At 37.4% G+C, this 13493-nt stretch overlaps 2 protein-coding genes across 7 annotated transcripts in view; both read left to right on the top strand.

The window, feature by feature from the left end:
- pnt (ETS transcription factor pointed) overlaps positions 1-5769 on the top strand; it is a 108778-nt gene extending 103009 nt beyond the window's left edge. For 5 of the 6 annotated variants that reach the window (XM_089706207.1, XM_089706211.1, XM_089706210.1 and 2 more), the window contains 5 exons: positions 902-1162; positions 2271-2426; positions 3098-3216; positions 3765-3922; positions 4297-5769. In XM_089706207.1, the coding sequence (XP_089562333.1) occupies positions 902-1162; positions 2271-2426; positions 3098-3216; positions 3765-3922; positions 4297-4360 (758 nt within the window). In that variant the 3' untranslated portion in view covers positions 4361-5769. The remainder of the gene's footprint in view (positions 1-901; positions 1163-2270; positions 2427-3097; positions 3217-3764; positions 3923-4296) is intronic. The other variant, XM_089706209.1, reaches the window with a different exon arrangement.
- Positions 5770-6149: 380 nt separating this feature from the next.
- Positions 6150-9732, top strand: LOC149480491 (uncharacterized). The gene has a single exon (XM_089706247.1). It carries the CDS (start codon positions 6492-6494, stop codon positions 7335-7337), a length of 846 nt encoding a protein of 281 aa, XP_089562373.1. The 5' UTR covers positions 6150-6491; the 3' UTR covers positions 7338-9732.
- Positions 9733-13493: the final 3761 nt, after the last annotated feature.

The raw sequence follows: 13493 nt of genomic DNA on the forward strand, positions 1-13493 counted from the left end.
AACTGAACTGACTCGCCACTAGTGAAATACGTGTAAACACCCACTCGGTTCGGCAACTGTCTCGGCCGAGAGCGTATTTACTGACTCGCCACTGTACTCGTTAGGTGTAATCAGCGCTTTAGTATACCAATAGTGGGACATCCTGTATATCTAAGTAAAGTTTTCGTGTATTCTTGTAATGATATTTTTATACAAATTATATATAATTGCTCAGTTCCAAAATCAGAAACTTACTTTCACTTTACCTCACTGCATACACAACGTTGATAGTATGTTTTATAGAACAACTCCAAAAGAAATATTTCATAATATAATTACTTATTATAATTCAAAATCCTACACAACGTATGATATTGTAGCTCGTAGCGTCGCCAACGCACGCGGTGTCCGCGCTCGGACACGCGCAGAACAAAGGGCGCGCCGTGAACCGCGACCGTCGCGCCTCGCTTCCCGCGCTCTACCACACTCACGAGTTTTAACGCACGCCCTTGAACTAACCATATTCAATCCGATATACTTCATTTATTATGTATGTGGAATCCGTAAACCAGTAAACCACAGTTTTGGTACTTTTATTACTTTCCTGGAAAGTTAAGAAAACTTTCCGTATCCTAAATATCTGTTACTAGCTGTGCTCCGCGGTTTTACCCGCAGTGCTCCGCTCCTATTGGTCTTAGCGAGATGATATATATGTAGTATAAGCCTTCCTCGACAAATGGGCTATCTAACACTGAAAGAATTTTTCAAATCGTCCGATTTGTAGTAGATACTGAGATTAGCGCCTTCAAACAAACAAACGAAAAAAAACTCTTCAGCTTTATAATATTAAGTATAGATCCTTATCTATGTGTTTAACGTTACATTAAGCTTACCAGTCCTAAACTACCAGTTATTATTTCAGGTGGCTACACGACAGGCGGGCCCCGCGAAACCAACACATATTACACGGAGACGAGCGGCGGCGCGGCAGCCCCGGCGGCGGCGCCCGCGCCCGCGGCGGCTTCGCCCCTCGACGAGTACTACCAGCCGGAGTACCCGCCGCCCGCGCCGGCGCAGCCCTACCTCGACGAGTACTACCACCACGCGCACGCACACACGCAGCCGCTGCTCACACACGAGCACAAATACCAACCTCACGCGTACACGAAGCCATATCCTAGAAGTGAGTTTTAGCTTGTTTTTCATATACGCCACCATGACCATTTTTTATCCGTGTTAGCAATTTTTTATTTCTTGCATAGAAATAAACATAGAGCTTGAATTATTTCTAAGTAACAAAAAATCACTTTTCCCCCTCAGCTATATTATTAATGCGTAAACAAAGACATCAAACGGTAAAAAATAACATTAAAAGTCTATTTAAAACACAGACGCCTTTTGCAAGCAAAAAAATAGTGACAAGTCATTAGGAAAGATGTAACGATAATAAAGAACAAAGGGATTTCTGACTTGGTTCTTAATTAATGTATGTATGTATTCAGTTGCAAGTTTCAAACGGACTTGTTAGCCGACTTGTATCGTCTGGCAATTAAATTCATGGGGTGTCGTCTTCCACGTCTTATAAATGACTGTCAACCACTAACGACTACTTTAAAATCAAAATTATACAATACGTTTTCTTTTTTCATTAATTTACTAGTATTTGTAAATGTACTTAGGTACATGTTATGTAAATGTAAAATGTGTAGGTGTTTTTCTATTGCTATTCAAGTTTATTTTGCACATAGCGTACACCTTTGTGTACTTTTTGTACTTTTACAATACTAAATTTATTCATAAATCAGCCTTTTCGGTCTCAAACTCAACTCAAACTCAAATATTTATTTATTCAATTAGACTGCTTTTAGAAGCACTTTTGAATCGTCATTACATATTTTTAACATTTACCACCGATTCGGAAAGCAGTATCTGTACCATGTGTAGGTGTTTTGCTATTACTATTCAAGTTTATACAGTAACTCTTCAGCATAACCCATTCGTATTAAATATCATAATATGTAACAAGCACAATACTAATATCACATATAATATAACTAGCTTCCGCCCACGACTTTGTACGTGCATCCCCGTTTTTCCCCGTTCCCGCAAGAATTTCGGGAAATGCTTTCTTAGCGGATGCCTACGTCCTAACATCTACCTGCATGCCAAATTTCAGCCCGATACGTCCAGTGGTTTGGGCTGTGCGTTGATAGATCACTATATCAGTCACCTTTGAGTTTTATATGCATATAGATACTATTATAGTAAGTAACATAAAGGTACGGTTTCAGCGGCGGGCGGCAGGTACGGCGGCGAGGTGTACGGCGAGGGCTACGCGCCGGAGTACGGCGGCGCGTGCGCCGAGTGGGGCGAGTGGCCCGGCGAGCAGCACGCGCTCATACCGCAGGACAAGCTGCCCTACCCCGCGTCGGGGCCCTGCTTCACCGGTAATATATTGGTGGCTAACCACATTGACGACATGTACAACTCACTTACAAGTAAACTAATAATGACTTATTAACCCATTGAGCCCCGAACGGCCCGATCTGTCCACGACACAATAGATTTTCTATTGTGTCTGTGATTCCGGGGCCTGAGTTATTAAAAAAAAAGGTCGTCAAAAAATGTCCACTACAAACAACTAGAATAACAAGTAACAATTGTCTATTAAAAGATCAAACTCAAACATTTATTTATTCATTTAGATTTCTTCTAAAGAAGCACTTTTGAATCGTCATAACATATTTTTAAAATTTACCAGTCGTCAAAAAATGTCCGAGGCGATAAACATTCATTCAAATTAAGGCCCCTTTTTTTAGTATTTATGTTCAGAGACTATTGTTAACGCCTAAAAACAGTGCCTAATATACGCATAGGCAGAGTTTTGCTTTGGACATTTTTTGAGTGCGTCTGTGAGTCTTGATATATGTATATTTTACGTCAATGCTCTAGTTTGATATATTTAAGCAATGACAAGTCTTTGGTCTCTTAAAATATGAATATGAAATCCGAAAATAATATAAAAATGAAAATAATTTCCTCTCCATGTAATTTTTCAACTCCCTTATTATCTACAATGTTTTGTATATCGTAAAGCAACTGTGTACTATCTGTGCAGGTTCAGGGCCGATCCAACTGTGGCAGTTCTTGCTGGAGCTGCTGACGGACAAGAGCTGCCAGGGCTTCATCTCGTGGACTGGGGACGGCTGGGAGTTCAAGCTCACTGACCCTGATGAGGTAAGATCATTTTTATGTGATAAATTAAAGGAAGGATTTTCTTTAAGTAGATATAGTTACAAGCCTTTCACATGGAGGTGTCTGCTTGTAAATATGAGTTGAAGCTCATAGATACGTAATGTCATTCTAATCATGAAAGTATTTGATGCCAAGGATGATCTTCTTTGGCATCGAAATCGATTATTAATGTAGTTCACTACTTTTATATCAACATATTATGTACTAGCTTTCAACCCGCGGCTTCGCCCGCGTTTTCAAAGAAAAACCCGTTCCCGTGGGATTTCCGGGATAAAACCTATCCTATGTCCTTTCTCGGGTATCAAAATATGTATCTCTATACCAAATTTCATGCCAATTGGTTCAGTAATTAAGGCGTGATTGAGTAACAGACAGACAGTCAGAGTTACTTTCGCATTTATAATATTAGTATGGATTATTAAATGTAAGTTTCCAAATAAAACTCCGTTGTAAAAATGTTTCGTTTCTTCATTTTGAAATGTTTACAAATAAATATTTCACATTTTAATGAATTATTAACCATTACCCAGGTTGCCCGGCGCTGGGGTATCCGCAAGAACAAGCCCAAAATGAACTACGAGAAGCTATCCCGAGGTCTCCGCTACTACTACGACAAGAACATCATCCACAAAACGGCCGGGAAGCGCTACGTGTACCGCTTTGTTTGCGACTTGCAAAGCTTGCTTGGGTAAGATACCTATCATTTATTTGTTTTATAAAAATAGATAGTCAAAATATCCAAGATCTTCACGTGAAACTTTCCATTCCATAATATCTTATTTCCCGATTCTCTATAAATAATAAATATCGTTATCTCTTACCACACACGAGTTCCGAACTTATAAAATAAACTTATTAACGAGGGGGGGAACACACAGGAGGATAGCACGGGGTTCACTCAGTTTGGGCTCCTGACTCCCACTTCAGTAATATATAATATAAGTTTGGTGTTATGTATTTTGTAATTTTTGATTGTGGGAGGAAATAAATAAATGAAAATGATTGTTATAGTGAATTTAGGTTATTTTTATTTCACAATTAACAAAATATTTCTCTTTTCAGAATATCCCCCGAACAACTTCACGCAATGTATGAACCTAAAATGGAAAAGAAAGACGACGACTGAACCCGCTGCGCGCTCTCGACCGCGCTCAGACTACGGCGATATCACACCACTAGTACTGAAGTACCTACTCTATCGCACGTGCCACATTATAATGCAAACTTTCGGTCACAAATCTACAACTAAGAAATTATTTATACTTTGCCATTGAATTCACATACATTTTTATTTATTTCCATCATCGAATATGAGTGTTTCGATTGCTCGATCTAACAACGACGATGATATCCATAACTCAATTCATTCATCAATACTGAGTCACGTTCCTGCGTTTCATTTTAAATTAAATGTAGAATTTCACAAACAATGTCGGATTTGATCTCATGCACATCCACCAGTGGAATTTATTTTTAATTGTAAATGTATAACCTAAAGGTTCTATTATAAAGATTTAACAGAAGTTTATGTATTACCATACCTATTAACCAACGGTGCCTTAACACTCACAGAATTGTTAATTCATTCTTAATCTTCCCCTTTATTGTATTATCCTAGTGTGCAAAGGCTATACGAGGCCGATGATTTATTTTTAAATTGATATACCTATTATAATTATCACGTATCTTGAATAACTAAAACGATGACTTTTAAAATATAAAATTTATACATAAATAGATAAAATAGTGAAATTCAGCTATCAATTTAATAATACTGTAAATATAAGTTAATTTTGTTACTTTATAAAAATAATTAGGTATTATATTATAGTAGATAATAAGTGTTGTATGTTTGATTCGATTCGATCGCAAATTGTTGCAATATGCGATTAAATTAATAATTATGTGATTACGGACATAACAAATTTCTAATATTCCAAAAGTCCAAAGATTATTAAAAAATGATTGACCCACCAATTGGTAAAAGTTACTGTAAAATCACCAAAGGGACTACATTATCTCGATTATTAAAATGAAAATGCTAATAATACCTGAGTCATATTATTTTTTGTTTTGAAATAAATAACAACATAAGAAATGTATATTTAAATGATTGCAACACCAGGTGACGTCACAAGTCGCTGATCTCGTGGTAAGGGATTGTAATGTCTTACTAGTTATGAAATTAATTAGTTGTATTATTTTCAATTTTTATAGCTCCTAGCATACACCGAAGATATTTCGATAAGTTTTATTTTGTAAAGTATTATTCCTCCATCAATATTATACCTTATTGAAGTCAATCATTATGGCCTTTTTCATTTATATCAAAGGTGCTGTGTTTGTGACGATTATTTATTTCTGGCAATGTCTTCCTCATATTATTATTAAAAGTTTGTCAAATTAATGTATCACGGCGTTGGATTCAATATGTTATTGTATAAATTGTAAGCTGAATGATAAATGTCCTACTTTTCAGTTGAATGTATGTATTGATGGAAGATATAAATTTAAATATATATATTTACGAAATTATTGGTTGGTTTCCTTTATATACCCAATACCCAAACAGATAACTAGATAGTAACCCCATACATACCCTGTAATTCATATTGCACACTATTACATTAACTTTAGCATGATTTACCTTCTATGCGACAAAGCAAAGACGTTATAACAATTATACTACTCTGCGTTATACTACTAAACTTAATGATCTAAGTACTTACTAAATAGATTGCACTATTAAGCTACTATTAAAAATTGCTAAAAAACGCGCGTGTTAATGTCCTGGTACAAATTATATTGATGCTACTCTACCTACTTTAATGTATGTAAAAATAGACTAAACCACAATGTAGGTATATGCTACAGTTAAATTATAAACACTGTTAGATTGTAATCTAGATAAGTGTAGCGACGACAAGCCAATTTACGAGTTACCGAAATATTTCAAGTGTAGTACCTACTAAGAAAGTTCCCACCATAGGTTCACACGGTAACTCGTATATAAACAGTTCGTGCGCTATGCATGGACAGTTAAGGGCTTGTCGGGACGCGGGTTGGTCGCATTAGGTCGAATATTAATTACATACCGATATATATATGTAGTTAACGAAATATAACCTTTGCGTAGTTATTACATCTTTTATTACACCCGCACATAACAAGCCCCTACATTGGTGACCCCCGACGAAAAGTGAACATTATTATATAGTGAATTGCATAGATATCGTTTGTTTAAAATTTAATTCAAAATGAATCCGGCAGTTCCAATTAGAGCGGACGAGAGTGAAAATGCTCTCGCGCAGATCACTGTGTCGAGTAAAATTCCAGACTTCTGGAAAGAATCACCACGACTTTGGTTCGCGCAGTTTGAAGCAGTGGTGGCGAATCAGAAGCTGGCGGACGAATCGAAATATAACCTGGTGGTAGCGAAATTAAGTCGCGAACACGTTGAGCAGGTTAGTGACATTGTATTGGCACCACCCGATACAAAGAAGTACGAAGCATTGAAAAACCGGTTGCTCGTAGTCTATGAAGAATCGGAAGTGCGTCAGGTCCAGAAATTATTGAAAGAACTTGAGTTGGGCGAACAGAAGCCTTCGCAACTTTTACGGCGTATGCGAGATCTGGCTCGAAATAAATTCTCGGAGGAAACATTGACGATGCTGTGGATGGGACATTTACCCGCAGCCGTGCAAGCAGTCCTCACTGTTAGCGAATTAAAGGATACAGAGAAATTAGCTAACATGGCAGATAAAATTATAGAAACGACACGTTTCGCGGAGATACAGGAGGTATCGTGTGCCAGAGATAAAATATCCTCAATACAACCTACGCTGGTTGAACAGATTACACAGTTAACGCAGCGGATAAACCAGCTGGAATCTGCAGGCTCGAGAGGCAGATCGTTTAGTGGTGGAAAGTATGGAAATCGCACGCATCGCTCCGCATCGCGAAGTCGCGATCGTACAGGAATATCAAAACATAAAAATTCCAATTGGATATGTTATTACCATTACCGCTATAAGCACAACGCCAACAAGTGCATTCAACCTTGTGCGTGGCAGAAGCAGCAGGAGAGCCAACAAAAAAACTAAATACGGTACAGACAGAGGCGGATGTCTGTTCCACCGAAAATAAACGCCTGTGTATAAAAGATAGGAAAAGTAATCTTAAGTTTTTAGTGGACACCGGCGCTAATGTTTCAGTTTTACCAGTGTCGAAAAATAACCGATTCGCGAGTGAGTGTAGTGACTATAAACTATACGCGGCAAACGGTAGTGTAATTAAGACATTTGGTACTAAGTTAATGACTTTAGATCTCAGTTTACGGCGACCGTATAAATGGTCATTTATTATCGCCGAGGTAACTCAACCTATATTAGGTGCAGATTTTTTAGCACATCATGGTTTGATTGTAGATTTAAGATCATGTCGATTAATTGATAGTTTAACTAAATTAAAATCAGTAGCTAGTGTTATTAAGGTGAATCAACCGTCTGTGACAACAGTTGAGGAAACTCATCAATTTCACGACTTGTTATGTAAGTACCTAGATATAACTAAGCCTTCATCGTACAGGGAAATACCTAGCCACGGTGTTTTTCATCATATTGAAACGACTGGACCTCCAGTGTTTGCCCGGGCTAGACCTTTACCTCCAGCTAGATATAAAAAAGTCAGGGAAGAATTTCGATACATGCAGGAAGCAGGTATATGCCGACCCTCTAAGAGTCCTTGGGCTAGTCCACTTCATGTGGTACCTAAGAAGAATGGCGAGTTACGTCCGTGCGGGGACTACAGAAAGCTTAATTCTATAACCAAGCCGGACCGATATCCTATACCGCGCTTATCAGATTTTACATATTTATTAGCTGGTAAGAAAATATTTTCTAAAATCGACATAAATAGGGCTTATCATTGTATTCCTGTAGCCTCGGAAGATGTAGAAAAAACTGCAATAATAACGCCGTTTGGGTTATTCGAATTTCCACGCATGACGTTCGGTTTGCGTAACGCTGCGCAGACGTTTCAGCGATTCATGCATCATACTGTTTTTCAGGACCTAGACGCGGACAGTAAAGATAATATTTTTTGTTATATTGATGACGTCATAATAGCTTCATCAAATGAAAGCGAACACCGTAGACATTTAGAATCATTGTTTAAGCAATTTAGCAAATATAATATAACCATTAATTTAGCGAAATGTACGTTTGGGAAAACGGAAATCGACTTTGTTGGTTATCATGTTACGTCAGATGGTATTCGCCCGCTTGATGATAAAGTAAAAGCGATTAATGAATTTCCTAGGCCCGAAAACATCGAACAATTACGTCGATTTTTAGGTATGGTAAATTTTTATAGAGCGCATTTACCTAACGCAGTTTCATCACAATCGATTCTCAATAGTTTCATTCATGGCTCTAAAAAGAAAGATAAAACACCCATTGTGTGGACATCAATCGCCGAACAAGCATTTGAACAATGTAAGTCGAGCTTGTGTAATGCGATTACGTTGTCGCACCCTTTAGCCGATGCATCGCTCGCACTTATGACGGACGCATCGGATACTCATGTAGGTGCAGTTTTACAACAACGTGCAAATAATGAATGGTTACCTTTAGGTTATTTTTCTAAGAATTTATCTAAGACTGAACGCAAGTATAGTACGTATGATAGGGAGTTATTAGCAATTTACTTAGCTATTCGTCATTTTCGGAATATGGTCGAAGGACGACAGTTAACGGTGTATACGGATCACAAACCGTTAATTTATGCATTTTCTAAAGTAAATAGCGAGAAAGAGTTACCCAGACGTACACGACACTTGATTTTCATTAGTGAGTTCACAACGGATTTGAGACACGTTAGTGGGCAAGATAATGTCGTTGCGGATTCGTTATCTCGAGTCGCAACAATAAATTGTCCCACTGTGATAGATTACGCGGAACTTGCTAAGGAACAACAACAAGATTCTTATATGTTACAATTATCTAATTCGAAAGACGCTAATAATAGGTTAAAGAAAATTATGTTACCTGAAAGCGGTACATTTATATATTGTAATTTAGATAATGATAAAATTAGACCCTATTTGACTGATAAATTTCGACGTATTGCTTTTGATAGTGTACATAATTTATGTCATCCCGGAATAAGGACTACACGCAAATTGATTCAAAATCGTTTTTATTGGCCAAATATGAATCGTGATGTTGGCCAATGGGCTAAAACATGCATTGAATGTCAACGATCGAAGGTTAATCGACATACAATGTCAGGTTTAGGATCGTTTCCGCAGTGCGATAGGTTTGAACATATTCATGTTGATTTAATTGGACCTTTACCCACTTCACCCGAAGGTTTTAGGTATTGCCTAACCATAGTTGATAGGGGGACGCGATGGCCAGAATGTTTTCCTACGAAAGATATAACTGCTGAAACGATTTCGCGTGTAATATATGAAGGATGGATATCTCGTTTCGGTTGTCCGAAAAAGCTAACAAGCGATCAAGGACGTCAATTCGAAAGTCAATTATTTGCTACACTAATGAAGTTATTAGGTATTAATAAGTTGCGTACGACACCTTACCACCCACAGAGTAACGGGGCGGTAGAGCGTTGGCATAGGTCGCTTAAAGCGGCATTAACGGCTCGTTTATGCAATATATCATCATCTTGGGTTACGGAATTACCAACTGTGTTGCTAGGACTTAGAACAGCAGTAAGAAGTGATACCGGCATAAGCGCAGCAGAAATAACGTACGGAACAACTTTACGATTACCAGGTGATTATTACGATAAAAAATCGAGTTTAGAAATAGATAGCAGTCTTGAGTATGTAAGTAAATTACGAGACTCTATTAGAAAATATCAGTCAGTAGCTATTAGGCAGAATGAAAGACGGAACATATTTATTCACCCCGATTTAGAAAAGTGCGATTATGTTTTTGTAAGAAACGACGCAGTACGTAAGCCTTTACAACCAACATACGACGGTCCTTATCGTGTGTTGAGTCGAGAGGAAAAGGTATTTTACATTCAAATGACTGGCAGGAAAGTTAGAATATCTGTGGACCGTCTAAAACCTGCATATTATTTGAATGATGATAGTGATACGACAGCTGGGGCAGATACTGAGGTTCCGTTACAAATTCCAAGTAGCGAATTGCCTAATACACATACCACGCGTAGTGGAAGAGCTATACGATTACCAGTACGATTTAGGTAATAGTATTGTATTTGTAATTGTTTCAACTATTTTATATTTATTAGAATTACGATGATTATAAGTATTCTTAAGTCTTCTTAGAAATGTATAATAAATACTTACTAATCAACACATCGTATTTAATAAATAATAGAACTTAAGTAATTTTGAAACGAGTTCATTGTTTAACGTTTTAAGTATGGTATTTCAAATTTATGTTTGTGTTGAGTTTTGATTGAAATGTTTACTACTTAGAAATTTAAGTACTTTTGATTTATGGCTTATGAGTGTATAGTAATAGCCTTTGTAATATTAAACGATACAAGTGTTAAGAACGTATTGAGATTTGAAATGTTGATGTTACTAAGTGTTAATTGACGTGTAAAAATTATCGCACGCCACTTAGAAGACCCAACCGAGTTTTTGTAAAAACATAAATAGTTTAACGAAATTAGGTGTTAACTTTTAACCACTTGTATACGTTATGATTGATTTATATTGTGAACATTTTTTATACTTTATATTGTAAACATTTTGTAACCTTATATAGCGACACTTTATATATACCCCTTTGTTTATTGTTTAATTTTATTGTAAGATTTTTTACTTGTATAAGTACCCTTTTTATTTTAAGGGGGGAATGATGTAGCGACGACAAGCCAATTTACGAGTTACCGAAATATTTCAAGTGTAGTACCTACTAAGAAAGTTCCCACCATAGGTTCACACGGTAACTCGTATATAAACAGTTCGTGCGCTATGCATGGACAGTTAAGGGCTTGTCGGGACGCGGGTTGGTCGCATAGGTCGAATATTAATTACATACCGAATAAATATATGTAGTTAACAAAATATAACCTTTGCGTAGTTATTACATCTTTTATTACACCCGCACATAACAAGCCCCTACATAAGTATCCCACGAGATTCCATTCCGCCGGAAATGGTCACAAATTGCTTACCTACCTAGTACCTACTATTTAATGCATTGTCTAAGGGTCAGCTCACACCGAGACGCGACGCGGCGCGACGCTGCGCCCACTTTTTTCATAGAGCGACTCAGAATATACTTTATTCACTACACGAAAAGATACACATTACATTGTGAGAATTCAGATTACGTTGCACCACGCAGCGCTGCGCCTCGAGGTGCCTCGCGGCGTAGCAATGTGTATCTTTTCGTGTAGTGAATAAAGTGTATTCTGAGTCGCTCTATGAAAAATGTGCGCGCAGCGTCGCGCCGCGTCGCGTCTCGGTGTGAGCTGACCCTTAAGATATCGATTATAATTATTTATTGAACGATATGTTAGATAAGGACAAATTCCCAACGGGAGACCTCTCGCTCGGACCGCTTTTGGTTAGCTAGGTACCTACGGCCTACCGCTTAAAAGAAATTTTTTTTTTATGCTATAGGATAGCAAACGAGCAGACGCGTCGCCTGGTGTTAAGCGATACACGCCGCCCATAAGCATCCACTCCACTGGGAAGTGGATGTGTTGCTGTCCTCAAAGGGATTTGGAAGGAGTTAGGTAGTAATATGAGTGTAGATCAAATTTTAGCAAAACAAAACTTTTGGTGCACCGTCTAGTTAATAGTATAACGTCTTTGCGACGAACACAACTTTTTTTTAATTGGCCGCGGCAAAGGTAATAAAATACTTTACTGTGATACTTTACTTGCAAGTTGCACGGTACGTTGCACGGTACGTTGCACGGTCATCTCATCGAAGTCGCCATACAAACGTCGGTCGTCGCCCGTTGCCACAACTGGCAGCTCCCATAAAAGTGGTTAATTTGGAATTGGAACACAAAGTTTTTCAGACAATACTCATAGTTTTACAGAAAATTTAAAACACAAGAAGCGATAGCAGCCAAAACTGGTGTAAAAAAAGAATTGTGAATTCAAGTTTAACTTTCATAGAATAGGTACCTATAACGTGTTACTTTAACTATCTATATAATATGAAAAACGCAAAGCTGATTGACTAATCTATCAACACACATCCCAAACTACTGGACCCATCGGGCTGAAATTTGTTATCCAAATAGCCACTACGATGCCTAGAAAACGTAATACAGGGTGACCTAGCCGAAACTTATTATGTACAATGTTTACTTCTTTTTACTCTAAACGAGCTATAGGTACTTTCACCCCTTTAAAACTAATATTACCTATATCAAGTCCCTGTAGATTCATGCATATTGTATTACCAACAAGTCAGGTTAAAGATAAACGAGATGAAAATAATTAGTGTCCGACCGAAACTGGTTTCCAGGCCGAAACCGAAACCGAAACCGAATATTCGGCCGTGGCTTCAGTTTCGGCCGAAACCGAAACCGAAACCGAAACTCACGTGGTCAAGTATGAAATTTCTAAAAATACTGAACTTTGGTGCATTTTACCTATTATTTTGCCTTAACTAGGGCATGAAATGAAAACATAGTATATTAAATTTGTTGTAAGTAATCATTTATTTAATATAAAATAAAAAAATAATATTTTTCCAATATTAATAATAACAATTTCAATTTTTATTATTTTTTCAAATTAAGTTCTCAGTAAAATTAGTCATCTAAATCAAATCAGTAATTGTTACTGTTACTTTAAATACTTAAGTTTTGGTATTTTGAGATCTTTCTCTTTATTAAAGAGTCTTTAATACTTTGGATTGGAATTTGGACTTTAGAAGAATAATCAGTCTCTTTTAGGTACCTCTAATATAAAAATAATAATTATTAATTAGTAATTACTATTACACCCAGTTCCAATCTCAACATAGATAATCAAAAATTGTTTCCACCAGCGTGGGTCAACCAACGCTTTGACAGCGTCCGTCAAAGCGTTGCCGAGGAAAACGAAGTTAGGCGAGCGTGAACGTGTGTGAACTAAGTTCACTGAACTTGCGAAATAAGTTTCGGTTTCGGCAAAAGTTTCGGCCGATTTTGGCCGAAACCGAAACTGCGGCCGAAACTTCATTTTTGGCCGAAACTCGGCCGAAACCGAAACCGAAACCGAAAGTTCGGTCGGACACTAAAAATAA

This window comes from Colias philodice, chromosome 18, assembly GCF_061535455.1.
Source record: "Colias philodice isolate Cphi_HAF_F1 chromosome 18, ilColPhil1 Martin Lab GWU primary, whole genome shotgun sequence".
NCBI classification, from domain to species: Eukaryota; Metazoa; Arthropoda; class Insecta; order Lepidoptera; family Pieridae; genus Colias; species Colias philodice.